The following is a 17,593-nucleotide window of genomic DNA, read 5'->3' on the forward strand; positions in this document are numbered from 1 at the left end:
TTTGAGAGTGAAAGAGCAAGTGTGAGTGAAGGTGGGGCAGAAAGAGAAGGAGGAAAAGAGAATCCCAAGCAGGCTCTGCACTGACAGCGCGGATCGCTCCCACATGGGGCTCGATCCCGTAAACCCTGAGAAAATGACCTGAACTGAAATCAAGAGTCAGACGCTTAACCGACTTGCCACACAGGTGCCCCTACAAGGTTTTTGAATTTTAAAGACTCATATACTTAAGAATTAAGCTTAAATAATACCAAGAAGCTTTATAACATATATGCCTAATGCATTTCTTAAATGTATTATTATTTTTTTAAGTTTTGTTTATTTTGAGAGAGAGAGTGCACCTGTGCGAATGGGAGAGGGACAGAGAGAGAGGGAGAGTGAGAATCCCAAGCAGGCTTCATACTATCAGTGAGGAGCCTGACATGGGTCTCCAACTCATGAACTGTCATGATCTGAGCCAAAATCAAGAGTCAGACACTTAACGGACTGAGCCACCCAGATGCCCTATATTCCATTATGTTTGATAATCAGTGTCCAGTCTTATATGATCGAATGTGTACATACTAGCCATATATCCCCATGATTTCAGCTTAAGCCAGTCTTACATTTGGTTGTAAAATTGACTTGTGGAAATTGCCTGGATATTTACCAGCAAAATTTAAATACATATTACTGTATGGTATTATTTTGTATATGTTAAACCAATTTGTTTATAAATGAATTATTTCTGTTATTTTCTATATAATATCTCCAATTTCACCCTTTATTAAGCAGTTTTCTTCTGCCTTTTTTAGCAGCAAATCCTTGTCTTCTCTTCATTGCCAACTTTCTGTAAGAATGGGCAACAAAGTCAACATTCCACATCTCCAACTCCGTTATACTCATAATGAAATCTTTCTGCTATCTCCATTGTGCTAAAATTTTGTAGAAATTTTGTAGAAAAGATCAGTGATCTGTTTCTTCAGAATCTAGTCATTATTTTTTGCCTTCCTTTCAGCAAATATGTAGTATTTCCTAGGCTCCAATTATTGTGTACAGGGAAGGAATGGAGCTGAACAGGAGATAGGTTTAAGATGGAAAGAGGAATTAGCCTTAGGAATGGTTATACCTTTCAAACTTGGAGCTCTTGATGTTACCTGATAATATTCTTTCTAGCCTGTTTTTCCTGTTCCCTGGATTATTCTTTCAGCACTCAGCTCACAACACTCTCGCTCTCATCACTTGATCTGGCCTCCCACTTATGTAATTAGAGGCCGTAGGTGCAAATTCTCTTCTCCCTTCTTCACCTGAAAATATATCTGTGTTTTTTATTCATAATTATTTTCTAAGGGAAAGGAGAGGGGAGTTGATGATTAAAGGTTTGGACTAACCACTCTTGGGTATGGGAAGGAGAAGCTAGGGGTGAATAAAAAGAGTATTGGCTTGGGTGCCTGACTGGCTTAGCAGGTAGAGCATACAACTCTTGATCTCGAGGTAGTGAGTTTAAGCCCCACATTAGGTGTGGGACTTACATTAAAAAAAAAAAAAAAGTGGTCATTTTAGGAGTTAACTGACATTCAGAGATAGAATATAATTTCAAAAGTAAATTAGTACAGTGATGATAAGTTAATCATGAGTGGTTAATAGAAAAAGTAATTGACCCACCCCCCCCAAAAAAAAAGAAAAAAGAAAAAGTAGTTGACTCATGTTTGATTCTCATTTATTTCAGTTATACTTGTTTGATTTGTACTGGCTTCCTTTTTTTAGGATTTTATTAAAAATTTTTAAAAATGTTTATTTCTTTTGAGAGGGAGAAAGTGAGCAAGGGAAGGGCAGAGAGAGAATCCCAAGGAGGCTTTCTGCTAACACGGAGCTCGAACCCACAAACTGTGAGATCATGACTTGAACCTAAACCAAGAGTCTGATGCTTAACTGAGTCACCCGGTGCCCCCAAATTTTATTTTTAAGTAATCTCTACACTCAACGTGGGCCTTGAACTCACAACCCTGAAATCAAGAGTCTTCTGCTCTGCTGACTAAGCCAGCCAGGTGCCCCTTACTAGCCTTTAATGTAAAATGTGCTTCTTGGGATTTGCAGTTGTAAATGTTGAAATCTGTGTCCTAAATCTGTGAACTCCTTTTCTCGTACTTGACCATAAATATTGGTGTATTGAAGGCTACTGTACTCTTTTGATCCTGTTCTCCCTTGGTAATCATAACTGTGCTTCAGATTTTACCTAGTTGTATGCTGATAGTTCTTTCTACATGCTTCAACTACAGAACTGTGCTAGTTAACACAGTCTATCCTAAACTTATTCATTGCATTCTGGCTAAAATTACTTTTCCCTCATTTTGAGTAATTGTGTAATTATCCATGAATTACCCATGCTAGAAGCTTGTGAATCATCTAGAATTTCTAATTTTTCCTTTGCTGTGACTACTACCTCTTCATCATGCAGACATTCGTTAGGCAATTGATACTGCCTCTAATTTATCCTCTATAGTTCTATTATGACTGCCTTAGTTTAGCCTTAATTATTTTGTTACTAATGATCAGCCTTTTAGTTAGAGAGCTTCTTTAACATAGGTTTTAAGGGCATGGCTTATAGATTCATATGTTGGGGCTTCAGATCTTACCTTCCTCTGCCATTTACATTGTCCTGTGACCTTGAGAGCATTACCTGATTTCTCTGAAGCTCAATTTCCTCACCTTTGAAGTGGGGATAATAATTGATCCTATTTTACAGAAGTGTTATGAGCATTCACCGAACTAATATATAAGAATTTCACACTAAATACCAACTGGTCTTACAGTAAAACTTTGTATTAATGCAAATTTAGATATAATTTGATTATGCTTGTTTTCTGTCCTCAGCACAACCTTCATTCTCAAACGGTCAGATTAAAATTCTTGCTGGGGTGAGGGCAGAAGTACAGGGTAGAGCAAAGTTGGTCTGGGAAACGTAAGACAGGGGATATGTGGTAGCAAAGAGTCCCTATTTCCCCAGTAGTCTTTTTTTTGTGAATCAGTCAGTTTTTGTGAATCGAACAAAAAATGGGGGCAGCCAACAGAGGTACTTAGAATTCCTGCTGATATTTTAGAACAGTTGTTTTAAACAAAATGTCTTTAAACATTTAAACCTTTAAAAAGGTCTTTAGAACACACTTGAACATGGTATCAAACTGCAGTCTTCACTTCAGACACTTGTTATTGGCTAGCTAAGAAAGTGTACACAGTCATATCTGTTTTCAGCAACTGGACTGTATTTTATACATTTGAATTTTGATGCCCTCATTTATTTTTGTTAAGGCAAGATTTTACTTTATTTTTTAATTGACATTTTATCACTCAGTTTTCTCTTCATAGTGTATTTAGAATGATTTGTCAAACTGTCGTTTGATTATAATAGAATTTATTATTGTAGCTCAGTGTTTTAATTTTATGTTTTTTATCTCCCTAAATTAATATTTACAATTTTAACTCATGCATATTTAGATATCAAAATGTGTATTAATGATTTTGCTAATTATTTTTTGCATCTCACTTCTAAATAGTTTTCCATGGTCTTTTTTTTTTTTTTTCTTCCCTCTTCAAAGTAAGCTCTATGTCCAATGTGGGCCTCAAACCCCAAGATCAGGAGTTGCATGCTCTAGTGACTGAGCCAGCCAGGCACCCCTAAGTATTTTTCCATGTTCTTAAAGCCGGTAGTAGGTTAAACTGTATAAAATTACCATATTTGCAGGTCATAAGTGGTCTAAAATTGGCGGTTTTATATAGTTGAATTTAATGCTTTATTCTTGTAGCTGAGCAGTATTGTTATATGTCTGAAAATGTAATTTGCTTTTACTCTTGAATAGTTATCAGCATAGATTGTTGATTTATTTTCTCTAAAAGCTTTTAAGATACTATTCCTGTTATCTTTTTGTATTGTTTTTTACTAATTAAGTCTGCTGTTGGTCTGATTGTCTTGTAATATTAGCAATTATTAAGAGTTTTTCCTCCATCTTTGCAATGTTTAGGTGTGGATTTATTTTTATTTATCCTGTTCAGGACTTGTATTGTGGTATGAGGGCTCATTTCTTCAGTTCTGAAATTCTCAGTCATTATCTTCTTTAAATAGCATCTGTACCTCATTTCCTTCATGAACTTCTGGAACTTCAACACATACTGGAGTTTCTCATTCAGTTCTTTAGTTTTCTCAATTTACTCTCTTCTGTAGTTCCTTCTCTCTTTAGCTCTGTGCTGAATTCTGTGTGATTTTTTTTCATATCTGTCTTCTACTTGATTTTCTTTTCCATTCTCTCTTGCTTACTATTTAACTTGTGTTTTGAGTTTATTCGAGTGTATTTTATTTCTCTTTGATTCTTTTTTAGCTCTATTTTCATAGATTCTGTTTGACCCTTTATCGAGGTATTTTACACATATTTTTGAAGTCTTTTTCAGATTGTTTTATTTTCTGTGAGTTAGGTTGTTATTTATTGCTTTATTGTGTTGGTTGACTCACTCTAATAGTATTGGGTTTCTTCATGCATTGTAATTTTATGTATGAGGCTATCTTCACTTGGTGTCCTGTTCCACTTGTGCCTTGGGTTGGGAGGTGTTCTAATGAGATAGTTTTGTGTGTTTGTAAGGTTTCAGAGAAGCTTCATTTTGTTGTTGTTGTTCAGTGAATATGTGAATTCACCTAACTAGGAATCCCAGGGAGAGAAGTAGATACAAGGCAAAGATAATAACTTCTGTTTTATGTACATTTTGTTTAGAGTTGATTAAAGAAGAGGTTCTTTTTTTTTTTTAATTTTTTTAATGTTTATTTTTGAGAGAGTGCAAGCAGGGAAGGGGCAGAGAGAGAGGGGGGACACAGAATCTGAAGCAGGCTCCAGGCTCTGAACTGTCAGCACAGAGCCTGATGCGGGGCTCAAACTCAGGAACTGCAAGATCATGACCTGAGCTGAAGTTGGACGCTTAACCGACGCACCCAGGCACCACAAGAAGAGGTTCTAAATAAGAACTTGAACTTAGGGTAGAGAACAGAAGAGAAATGTTGACTTCAGCCCTGAGGAGAATGACCAGTATGTTGGACTGAATTCCTTGGGCTCCTTACTCATGGTGGATTTACCATTCAGTGTTTGTTTCCTTTCCTTTCCTTTCCTTTCCTTTCCTTTCCTTTCCTTTCCTTTCCTTTCCTTTCCTTTCCTTTCCTTTCCTTTCCTTTCTTTCCTTTCCTTTCCTTTCCTTTCCTTTCCTTTCCTTTCCTTTCCTTTCCTTTCCTCTCCTCTCCTCTCCTCTCCTCTCCTCTCCTCTCCTCTCCTCTCCTCTCCTCTCCTCCCCTCCCCTCCCCTCCCCTCCCCTCCCCTCCCCTCCCCTCCCCTCCCCTCCCCTCCCCTCCCCCTTTTTTCTCTTTTCCCTTTTCCCTTTTTTCTCTTTTCCCTTTTCCCTTTTCCCTTTTTTCTCTTTTCCCTTTTCCCTTTTTTCTCTTTTCCCTTTTCCCTTTTCCCTTTTTTCTCTTTTCCCTTTTCCCTTTTCCCTTTTTTCTCTTTTCCCTTTTCCCTTTTCCCTTTTTTCTCTTTTCCCTTTTCCCTTTTCCCTTCTCTTTCTTGGTTCATTTATTTATTTTGAGAGAGAGAGAGAGAGACAGGCAGAGAGGGAGAGACAGAATCCGAGGCCCAAACTCAGGAACTGCAAGATCATGACCTGCGTGAGATTAAGAGTCAGACGCTTAACCAACTGAGCCACCCAGTTGCCCCTTCCACTCAATGTTTCTGAAGTCCCAGGAAAACTGGGCCCAAGACATGAAGCAGGGCTGGAGGTTACATCATGAACTTCCCCATAGTCATCCAGCACTAGATAGATTTCCAGTTTAGGATAAAATGTTATAACACAGGAATGGCCAGAAGGAAGAGATGTGTAGGACCACGTATGTGGGAAGGGGTGCCGTGCTTCCCTCTGAGGAAGCTCTGTGCCTTTCCTTTAATCTCGATGAGTTTACTAGTTTCTTGACTTGGCCTTTCTGTGTACTGTGCAGATAGCACAAACTTTGCTTATGTATCTATGTATAAAGCTTATTTGGTATTCTGACTTCTTGTGGGTGACTTCAGAGCTGCGAAAGATTTTAGGGTGAGGGCACTCAAAGCCTGCCCCATGGCTTTTTTGAAGGAGTTCAGGTTCACCCCTTAATCATTGTCTTACCTCCTGTTCAAAGTAGTGGTACTTGTAACCCCTGTGTCCCACTTGCATCTGTTGATGCCTGACCACTTGAGCTTTGAGTTCCCTTTTGTTTCTGGCACTACAAAGTTTTGCCCTTTAGGTTGTGGACTCAGTCATACATTTTTCAAAGTACGTTTTAGTTTGTTATATTTTAGCTATTTCTGTGTTTAACCATTTCAGGTGGTGTTTCCATATCTGCCTAGTCATCCATCTTGGATGGAAGTCCACAACAATCAACTTATTAAAACTAAATTCCACCTAATACTGTGGAGATAAGTAATCCTCCTCTGTCTTCCCCATAATTATACATTTTAATAAATTGGCATTTAAAAATAATCTAATAGGCCTGAATGGGCCTCTCAGAACTTGAACTTTGGAGTCATGAAATCAGTTCTAGGGATACTGTGCAGAAAAGTGGTCAGCAACTTTGGCTTTGGATTTTGGGTTTTAGTTTTGTATAATGACCTAAACTCAGCATGACAGTTAGCACTCAGTGATTGAGTTAGGAGCAAGCACACTCATCTGATCTATACTAATTACAAGGGCATACTTATAAACTCAAATGGAAAATGGCTCTCATGTTCAAAGTAAACATTCATATACTTTTTAAGTTTATTGAATAAATAAAAAAACAGATAGCAGAAAGATTCCTGGAGAACCTTCAACTCTTGTGTTGGTGGTAAGACAGACACCTTGGCTGCTGGGTAATCGGTCAGGTGTAAGTAGTCAGCCTAGGAATGGGGTTTGCTGATGTCTGCAGACTTGAATTTACTCCCTTCTCTCTCATTGGAACTTCTTTCATGCCTCAAATTTCTTAATTCCAAGCTTGTCTGAAAATCTTTATGGCAAATGAGAGTCTTTCTGAGATTTATCTCTCTCCACTCCTTGTGTACTCTCGGTTGGGTTTCCTCTGCAGTGTTCATATCCTTTGGCTTCTACATTTCTTGAAATTGCATGTGTATTGATTTGTGTGCTTTGCTACTTCTATCCCCTTAATCTTTTTGGATATATATATTTTTTTTATTAAAATTTTTTTTAGGGGCGCCTGGGTGGCGCAGTCGGTTAAGCGTCCGACTTCAGCCAGGTCACGATCTCGCGGTCCGTGAGTTCGAGCCCCGCGTCAGGCTCTGGGCTGATGGCTCAGAGCCTGGAGCCTGTTTCTGATTCTGTGTCTCCCTCTCTCTCTGCCCCTCCCCCGTTCATGCTCTGTCTCTCTCTGTTCCAAAAATAAATAAAAACGTTGAAAAAAAAAATTAAAAAAAAATTTTTTTAATGTTTATTTCTTTTTATTTTTTGAGAGAGAGAAAGACGGAGCATGAGCAGGGGAGGGGCAGAGAGAGAGGGACACAGAGTCCCAAGTAGCTCCAGACTCTGAGCTGTCAGCACAGACCCTGATCTGGGGCTTGAACCCACGAACTGTGGAGATCATGAGCTGAAGTTGGACACTTAACCTACTGAGCCACCCAGGCGCCCCTATATTTTTTATTTTAGGGAGAGAGAGAATGAGTGGGGGAGAGGGGCAGAGGGAAGGAGGGAGAGAGAGAATCTTCAGCAGACTCCACAGTCAGCATGCAGCCCAAAGCGGGGCCCTGTCCCACAACCCTGGGTTCATGACTTAAGCCAAAAATCAAGAGTCAGATGCTTAACTGACTGAGCCACCCAAATGCCCCTGTATATTGTTTTTATCTTCCACATTCTTTCATATTATTTTAATGGAGGCTTGGGATGAGAAATAGATGAATTTTTGTTGTCATAAACTGTGATGTTAGCTTGCCAGATTAAAGTAAAACTTTTAAGAATCTGATAATTATTTTAGTGAGTTCAAAAAAACAGACTTCGGACAAAGTATTCATATACACAGGTATAAGAGATACTTTAATAATGAGTTTTTCTTGCTCAGAACAGAATGTCTCTTCATCATTTGTATCCTTCAACTATATGTATATGTGGACATTTTTCTTTTAAAGTCTCCCCCACCACCGCCATTTGTGAACTTTGCTCTTGCTGTTCTTAGTTTGCATACTGTTTCTTCCTTTCCTAGTTGAGTTTGAGGTCACCCTCAGACCTCACGGTTTACTGGAAGGACTCACAGGATTCAGAAAAACTGTTATTTTCATGGTTGCATTTTATTACAAGGAAAGAGGAAATAGATTAAATTTAGTAAAGGTGCATGGTGTGAAGTTCAGGAGAAAATAGGTACAGGCTTACACATCTCTCCTTTCAGTGGAGTTGTGTGGGAGAAGCTTAGTTTTAGAGTAACTGTGTGTGACAATATGCAGGAATATTGCCAATCTGGAAAGCTTACCTGAGCCCCCATGTCTAGAGTTTTTATTGGGGCATTGTCACAAAGGGGTGGATCCTCCATGGAACCCACATTACCTACTGAGACTCTTGTCACCCTCTGAGGTCATACTGAATATGGCCTCAGGCATACAAAAACAGTCTTATCAGGCACAATATTCCAAGAGTTAGAGGTCATCTCACAGGAGCCATTTGAGGGCCAGTATTAGAGATAGGCTTTCCTTAGGAATGTATAGGATTCGAGGAACCAGGGTCAGCAAAGTAAACTGTCCTGCACACTAGTAACAGAATGAATTTTTCAAGACCATGTATAAGTGTAACCTCTAAAGTGAAAACTTAATTTATTGTAAGTTAGTTGCTCACATATTTTTGCCCCTACAGTTACTTGTACTGTAGTACAAGATAAGTTATATACTCTGTTTGTTATATACTCTGTTTCTTGAAAGGTTTGTAATTTATGCTGTCTTAAATGTGGAAATATGTATATCCTTTCTCCCCCTTTCTTTTCACCATGCTGTTTCTTTCTTGGGTTTGAAAAATTGTTTTTATGTAGTTCCTCTGAGCAGGACCTTTGTATGCACTGTGTGTTACGAGAACTATGTTTTGGTTTCAAATCTATAACTTTGAATTTGTTTAAACAGTGTATATGTCTACTGGGAGACTGATACTCCTACTTTTAGAATGACACTATATTTGTTTCTGTTTTCCATTAGAACTACAATATAAGGTTCTGTAATTTGTGTCCTCCCAACTCTTGGGGACTCTTGTTTACATCCTAGTCTGTGTGTGGTGCTTCCTATAGTTGTGTGTGCTATAAGCTATAAAAATTACCTACTAGTCTTGCACCCTTTCTTGAAAGTGAGGATTGTGTTGTTGATGCTGTATCCTCAGTTTTATGGCTGACACATAATTAGTTTGTTGTGTTGACTGTGTTGCTATTTTTTAGTTTTTAACTTTAATTTCCATGTGTTAACCGAGCAGGTTTATTTTTTCTGATAGATGCTGGAACACTGGCACAGGCACATGTGATCTTTCTTCCCACATGAAAGTGAATGAATTCAAGTAGTTCTGAACCAAGCAGAATTTATAAGATGATGGATCGTGTATTTCTGTTGCTGCTGTAACAAAATTGCCATAAACTTGGTGACTTAAAATAACACACGTTTTAATTTCTTACTATTTTGGAGGCTAAAGTTTAAAATCAGCTTTACTGGGCTACAGTCAAAATATCTGCTGGAGTCAAAGTATCATCAGGTCTGGTTCCTTGCAGAGTCTCTGAGGAGGAGAAAATTCATTTCTTTGCCTTTTCCACTTACAGTGGCCACTTGTATTTCTTGACTTATTGCTTCATCCCTAAAGCACGTTACTCCGTTCTCTGCTTCTATTACTAGCTACCTTCCACTTGTCTGTACTCTAATCTTATTATTTTTTTTAACGTTTATTCATTTGTGTGTGTGTGTGTGTGTGTGTGTGTGTGAGAGAGAGAGAGAGAGAGAGAGAGAGAAGAGCGCGTGCAAGGAGAAGGAAAAAAAAAGAGAGAGAGGGAGACACAAAATCCATAGCAGGTTCCAGACTCTGAGCTGTTAGCACAGAGCCTGATGCAAGATTCGAACTCATGAACTGTGAGATCATGACCTGAGCCGAAGTCAGACACTCAACTGACTGAGCCACCCAGGTGCCCCTGTCTCCTTTTTATAAGATCACATTTAGAGTCCATCAAATACTCTGGGACAGCATATTCCCATCTCAAGAGTCTTAATTTAATCATATCTACAAAGTCGCCTTTGCTGTATAAAGTGATAGGACACATTCCAAGGATTAAGATCTGGATATCTTTGGGAGCCATTATTCGGCCAACACATATTATAATAAAGCACTTTAGATTTTTTTTTTTTGTATATTAATGTTTGTTTTCTCATCCTAAATAGTATGTCATTTTCCCCCAATGGAATAACTCAGTAGATTATTTTACTCAGCTCTTAATATTCATTTCTTTGGTCTTGTCTGTGACATACGTGAATGCTTTTCATATGGGCATCATGCACAATTTCTTTATTTTTTCCTGAAGAATATTTTCTAATGTTGTTGTCTTGTGTCGTAGTTGGTGTAATACGGTGCCCAGTATGCCGCCAAGAATGCAGACAGATAGACCTTGTGGATAATTATTTTGTGAAAGATACATCTGAAGCTCCTAGCAGTTCTGATGAGAAATCAGAACAGGTATGCTTCTTAATATTTCTTTATATTCTTACCTTGATACTGAAATGTAAATTGTGAGAAACATATGTTCGGATAGTTATGTGATTTAGGGTACTTCAGCTATAGTTAAATAAATGATCCTTATTCTGTTCTGTACCCTTCTACCTAATTAAATGAGATGAAAAGTCTTTACTTATATATATTTTTTGTGTTCTGAGACTTAAATTTACTCACATGAATGTTTGATATGGAAGGAAAAGGATTTTATTGGAGATAAATGGATAACAAAATATTTAGTGTATTTGAGAGCAAGTCACAGTTTTTATTTTGTGGATTTATATCTTGTAAATTTGATGTAGATTAGTATTTATTTCCACTTTTAGGTATGTACTAGTTGTGAAGACAATGCAAGTGCAGTTGGCTTTTGTGTAGAATGTGGAGAGTGGCTGTGTAAGACATGTATTGAAGCACATCAGAGAGTAAAATTCACTAAAGATCACTTGATCAGGAAGAAAGAAGATGTCTCAGGTAAGAATAGAAGCAGTTTTAATGATTGATCTACCATTAATCTTCCTCTTTTACCTCAGCATTTCTACTTATTCTTTATATGCTTTGGACATAAATATTAATAAGAATTTAGAACGTGATATACAATTTTTGTTTAGTTTAAAAATATATGTTTTATTTTACTACAGAGTCTGTTGGAGCATCTGGTCAGCGCCCTGTTTTCTGCCCTGTACATAAACAAGAACAGTTGAAACTTTTCTGTGAAACATGTGATAGATTGACATGTAGAGACTGTCAGCTTTTGGAACACAAAGAACATAGGTACAGAAGTCATCATTGTTTAACAAGAAATACTATAAAAATGTTTTATGAAATTATTACTCTTAAATATTTATTTTATAATTTTGTCAGCATTGTATTCTCAATTTCACACAATTTCTTAAAGCAGATATGTGTTTAATTATTTAATGGTTTCCACATTCATATCTAATTACCTTATGAATATCTGTTAAAAATGTATCATGACATTTGGGTTTGCAAGAAAGGAATTGCATTATTTCTTTTATTTGCTTTGCCTCTGGTTCAGATCAGCTTTCTTCAAGTAGACTGTGGTTTTTAGGCTCTGGGCTGTAATCTTAAAAGGTAATCTTCCTGTGGGTATGGCCAGCTGATACACATTTTAACATCAAAGGATAATTATACTGATTTCATGTTAGATATAAATCCCTTAGTTTTCTGCAAATTGCTTAAGTATCTAAGTAAGCATAGTTACTAATTCTTTAATACATAATTTTCTATTTCAACCCTGTTATACCCTCAGAATTCAATAGTATTCACTTACAACCAGTCTATTAGATTTGAACTATTCTAGAAATGTACTGAAATTCTAGCCAGGAGTATAACAGTCCTCCAGCAAATTTCCCAGTTTCTATTAAATTGTATTATCATTTAAAAGATGGTCTTGGGGCGCCTGGGTGGCGCAGTCGGTTAAGCGTCCGACTTCAACCAGGTCACGATCTCGTGGTCCGTGAGTTCGAGCGCCGCATCAGGCTCTGGGCTGATGGCGCAGAGCCTGGAGCCTGTTTCCGATTCTGTGTCTCCCTCTCTCTCTGCCCCTCCCCCGTTCATGCTCTCTCTCTCTCTCTGTCCCAAAAATAAATAAACGTTGAAAAAAAAAATTAAAAAAAAAAAAAAAAAAAAGATGGTCTTGATTACCATAGTCCAGCATTTTCTTTCTTTCTTCCCTTCCCCCCCCTTTTTTTTTAACTTTACTGATTTTGAGAGAGAGAGAGAGAGAGAGTATGAGTTGAGGAGGAACAGAGAGAGAGGGAGAGAGAGAAACCCAAGCAGACCCTACACTGTCAGCGCAAGCCCAATGTGGGGCTCTAACTCACAGACCATGAGATCATGACCTGAGCTAAAGTCAGACATTTAACCAACTGAGCTACCCAGGTGCCCTAGTCCAGCCTTTTCTAAAGTGTTCTTCTTATAACACTTCTGCTAATTTGATAGAAATAGGTTTTATGAATCTCCTGCCAAAAAAGGATAGCTTAAGTTGGATTAACCACATTGAAATGTGTTTCTTAACTGTAGGATATCTTAGTGCTTTTAATTCCTTGGGTTCATTGGAATTCATTAGAATCCTCTTACAGAGGGAATATATTAATCTTAATAGCTAACAATTACTGCATCTGTAGTTTGTGTGAGGCACTTTTCAAAATGCTGCATGTTTGTTTGTGTACCCATACCAACTACCCATGAAGTGTTGGTACTGGCATGGCAACTGTTTTAAAGGTGAGGGAGCCCGCTTACAGAAAGCTTCAGTAATCTGTACAGGGTGTCGCCATAGGGGATAGAGCCTGGGTTTGAACACAGGCAGTTGGATCTGTTTTCAGTCCATATGCTCATTTTCTTCCATATGGTATATAGAATATAGTCACAGTATATGGAATCTCTCACACTTGACCACAGGTAAAAAATAATGATCTTTCTTCTTTTTTAAGGCATCATTCATTGTTATACAGGACATTTGTGTAGAATTGCTTCTTTAAATCTTTGTATCCTTAATTTGTCCCCAAATTTCATCTTACCTGTAGGTTGGGTAATGCTTCACTTGGAGTGGCTAATCTTGTGGATGCCTTCACCTCAGGGCCAAATTTTACCATTGTTTGTTTTGTAATAATCTCAGTAAGACATTAGATTACCATTCTCACAGCTGCAGTCAGATCTTTGAGCTCTTGGGTTACTTAGGGCTTTTCAAATTGTTGGTGAGAAGAAAAAAGAGAAGGAAGATGGCATCCATTTTCACAAGAAAGAATAGCTTCAATGGTCTCTTCTTCAGAGTTTAACCCTGGCTGGTCCTTCTTTTTCCCTCATCATTTTCCTTTGCCACTTATTTTCAAGTGCTAATTATCTCTTGAATGTTTGCTCCCTTTTCTTTAGTTCACACTCTGTATGTTTTCCAGGATAGGCTATTACAGAACTCTTGTCATTGGACTTAAGACCCTAGGTTCCTGTTACTGCAACACACGTAGAGTTGGTCTCTCAGCTCTGAGTTTTACCTTGTCAAATTCACTGTGTCCACATTGCTGCCAGGATTATTTTGCAAAATAGAGTCCCTCCCTACCCTTCAACCCATTTTATTTTTTAATTTTTTTTAAAAGATTTTATTTTTATGTAATCTCTATACCCAACGTGGGGCTCGAACTCACAACCCCAAGATCAAGAGTCATTACCAACTGAGCCATTCACCCCACCTTTTTTTTTTTAAATGTTTGATGTTTATTTATTTTTGAAGGAGATAGAGGCACAGCATGAGTGGGGAAAGCAGAGAGAGAGAGAGAGAGAGAGACAGAGACAGAGAGAGAGAGAGAGAGACAGAGACAGAATCCGAGGCAGGCTTTAGGCCCCGAGCTGTCAGCCATGAACTGTGAGATCATGACCTGAGCTGAAGTCGGATGCTCAACTGACTGAGTCACCCAGGCACCCAACCCCCCCCCCCCCCCCACGCTCAGGCACTCTCTACTCTCTTATAGCACTCTCACCCCCTTTTTAAAAACACCCTTTAGTGGCCCCTCATAACTAAAGTTTCAAGTGTTCAATATAGCTTACAGTATTGAGTCATTCTAGAGTCTTTTCATCATCTGTACAAAGTTAGGAGACCTGCCTGTACAAAGTTAGGTAGCCCGCAAGACTACCTTTACTTTTGACATCAACTGCAGATTGCAGTAAGAACTCTAAAGGGAAAAGAGCGTGCAGTTCAGCTCATTGATAGGATTTGTCATTACCATCTTCAATTAGAGTTGTAGCCTTCTTTTTAAAAAAAAATTTCTTTTAAATGTTTTATTTATTTTTGAGACAGAGAGAGACAGAGCATGAGCAGGGGAGGGGCAGAGAGAGAGGGAGACACAGAATCTGAAGCAGGCTCCAGGCTCCAGGCTCCAGGCTCTGAGCTGTCAGCACAGAGCCTGATGCGGGGCTCGAACTCACAAACCGCGAGATCATGACCTGAACTGAAGTCGGAAGCCCAACTGACTGAGCCACCCAGATGCCCCTAGAGTGATAGCCTTCTAAACAAGATGCTGTCTGCTTACCTTGGAACTGCTATCCAGAAACCAAACAGTTTGCATGCTCTCTCCCTCTCTTTTAAATTTAAATTTATTATTTAGTTTTGAAGTGTAGTTGACAACTGAGCAGCTCTTTTTTGGTTATTAGAGAGCTGTTATAGGGGACCACCCATGTGATTCTGGGATTTAGCAACTCCTTGCATGGTTTCAAAGTCATACTTAGGGGAAAAGAGGCTTGCTCATAATCAATAAATACCTCTTTGCATCCTGCTGGTCGCATGTTTCTGTACAAACCATTTCTATTTTATACAAAACTCTTCTGGGCACTGCCTTCCTTAACTGGAGTGTTCTTCTGTCACCCAAGACATTATGGGTAGTTCAGGTTGCAGGGTTATTTTATGTCCTTCAATCATAGAGTCAGTCTCTGTTAATGTCCAACAGTAAGCTAGTAATTTTCTGTCAAATGGCATACATTTTACCATGGTATCCAGAAATTTTCTGGTCCAAAATCCCAATGGTTGCTGCTGAGTGGCACTCCCAGGCCTTTGCCATAAGCTCTAGTCTACATAAGTATGTGTTGCTGACAGTCCCCAAATCATGTCTAACTGGATCATAGGGACCCAAGAACATTGGGAGAGAGACTGTTTTTTGTAGTTCAGACATGGCCTGCCTTTGTTCAGGATCCCATTCAAATACAGCCGTTTCTGGTTAGTTGTATTTACTGGTGCTACTAACCATTACAGGGTGTGGAATATGTGTCCTTCAGAATTCAAATAGGGCAACCAAATGTTAGGTTTCTTGTTTAGTTCTAGGGCTAGGTGGCAAAAACTACTTTTCTTCTTCTATGGAATGTAAATGGTGGCACCTGCTTAGGTTATTCTTAAGAATTTCACCAGTTTGGGCAGGTCCTTGGACCTGTTGGATTTATCAACAGCTTCTTTTGGTCATGTGTGTCCTTATTGCATTAGGTCAGCCCTACCTTTATCTTTAGTTTGTTATATTGTCATGGTATCATCAAGATAGTGTATCCCTTCTAACTCCATCATACCAGTAAGCTGGTGAATTGAAATCACCTTGTGGCAATATAGTAAATGTAAATCGGGGTGCTTTCATGTGAAGGAAAATTGCTCTTGGCGCTTTTTTTTTTTTTTCTTAGATTAAAGCAGAGAAAAAAACATTTGCAGGATCAGTCACTGAGTAGCACTCTCTTACAGTCTGCTATATGTTTCTTTTTCTAGTATTTAAGTCATACCAGGGACTGCTGATGTTATGGGGGCACTACCTTATTCAAGCTTTAATAGTCTGCTGTTAGTCTTGATGAGCCATCCACTTTTGTCACAGGCTACCTACACATTGTTGTTCAGGGAATTCATTGGTACCAGCGTTCTAGCTTATAATTTGTCATTAGAGTGGTAATCTCTTTGTCCACCAGGTATCATATACTGTCTCAAATTTCTGTGGCCTCAGACAGTTTCAGTGGTTCCCATTTTAGCATGCCTAGTCAAGCCTGGTCTTAAGGTGATAAATTTATATGCCTTCTCTTTTATAATACCAGTCAGACACATTATCCATCCCAATAATACATTCATGTAAAGGAGATGTAACCACTTCACAGTCTGTTCAGATATTCCAATTTTCATCCAGTTTTTTTTTTACCTTAATTCTGTTAACTATTGCCACTCGACCCAGTCTAACTGTAGGTCCCCATTAGAACTTTGACAGGTTTTAGAACTAGAGCACATTGGGCTCTCATATTAAGGAGTCCCAGAAATGTCTCTTATCCATCCCCTGCCTCTGTCCACACAAGTGCAAATTGTTGTGGTTCTCTAGTTAGGGGCTGAGCCAGAAGAGCCTGGCCTCTCCTTAGGTCTTCAATTTGATTAGTTAATAGGACATTTGCTTGCCCTTGGCAATTCCAGGTCAGGGTTTTCATTGTCCTCTTTGTCCTCTGGCTTTTAAATTTTCTCAAAACTGGGGTAAATACAGCAGAGTTCTGTAGGGCTTTTTAATATTGAGGAGCAACAGCTCTCATTGGTCTATCCAACCTCTAGTCATGCTAAATTAAGATCTTTGTTTCAGCTCTATCAATGTCTGCTTTATTCATCCCATTTTTAAATAGCCATCTGAAGATTTCCATCCTACTGTGTTAAATCCCTTGACTCTCCCCTTTGTCTTTCTCTGTTTTTTTTTTTTTTTTTTTTTTTTTTTTTGTTTAATGAATCTCTAATTTTCTTACCATCTGTAAGATGCATAATGGGAATCTGAGACCATAAATCCATTAAGGCTTTTCAGATCATTGCTAGATTTTGCAGCAGTAAAGTTACACAGGGTGCCCATGTAAGAGTCCCCCTTAATCACAGTATTTACTATGACCTCAGTGAGAGGCATGCCCAATAGGTGAATATCCTGGTTTCATAATGCCAACCCAGCATGGCTTGCATAAGCAGCATATCGGCCACTTCTTCTGGGGAATTCCACTTGACATTTATAGTAGAAGGACAGTCCTCCATTTCAGGGTCAGCAAACATTATGGGGTCATTTATCTAGTCCACTGGGCTAGCCATGTCCTTGGGAATGACCTCCTGTGTGTCTGAATTATGTATAGCCATCTGTGGTTGTTCACTGTGATTGTGGTAGGGAGTTGCCGGTCCTGCATCAATTCAGACGTTGCTCTTCTATTCTGCACCATTCAAAACCAATGATGCTTCCTCTAGGTGATCACTCTCACAATATTTTAGTAGCTTCAGGAAGCATCAGTCTACAAAATGAGGCATTCCTTTGTATTATAATCTCTAGTTTCATTAGTTTCTTGGTTTTCTCTTTTTCTCAACCTGGACTAC

General features: G+C 38.6%; 1 protein-coding gene across 2 annotated transcripts in view; it reads left to right on the forward strand.

Annotated features, from left to right (window-relative positions):
* Positions 1-17,593, forward strand: part of TRIM33 (tripartite motif containing 33) — a 128,507-nt gene that overhangs the window by 49,565 nt on the left and 61,349 nt on the right. For both annotated transcript variants that reach the window (XM_047082561.1, XM_047082562.1), the window contains exons 2-4: positions 10,583-10,701; positions 11,064-11,208; positions 11,376-11,508. In XM_047082561.1, coding sequence (XP_046938517.1) covers positions 10,583-10,701; positions 11,064-11,208; positions 11,376-11,508 — 397 coding nt within the window. The remainder of the gene's footprint in view (positions 1-10,582; positions 10,702-11,063; positions 11,209-11,375; positions 11,509-17,593) is intronic.

Source organism: Lynx rufus, unplaced genomic scaffold (assembly GCF_022079265.1).
Source record: "Lynx rufus isolate CCGP_SWC_20201006 ecotype Redwood Valley unplaced genomic scaffold, mLynRuf1.p SCAF_2, whole genome shotgun sequence".
Taxonomy (NCBI): domain Eukaryota; kingdom Metazoa; phylum Chordata; class Mammalia; order Carnivora; family Felidae; genus Lynx; species Lynx rufus.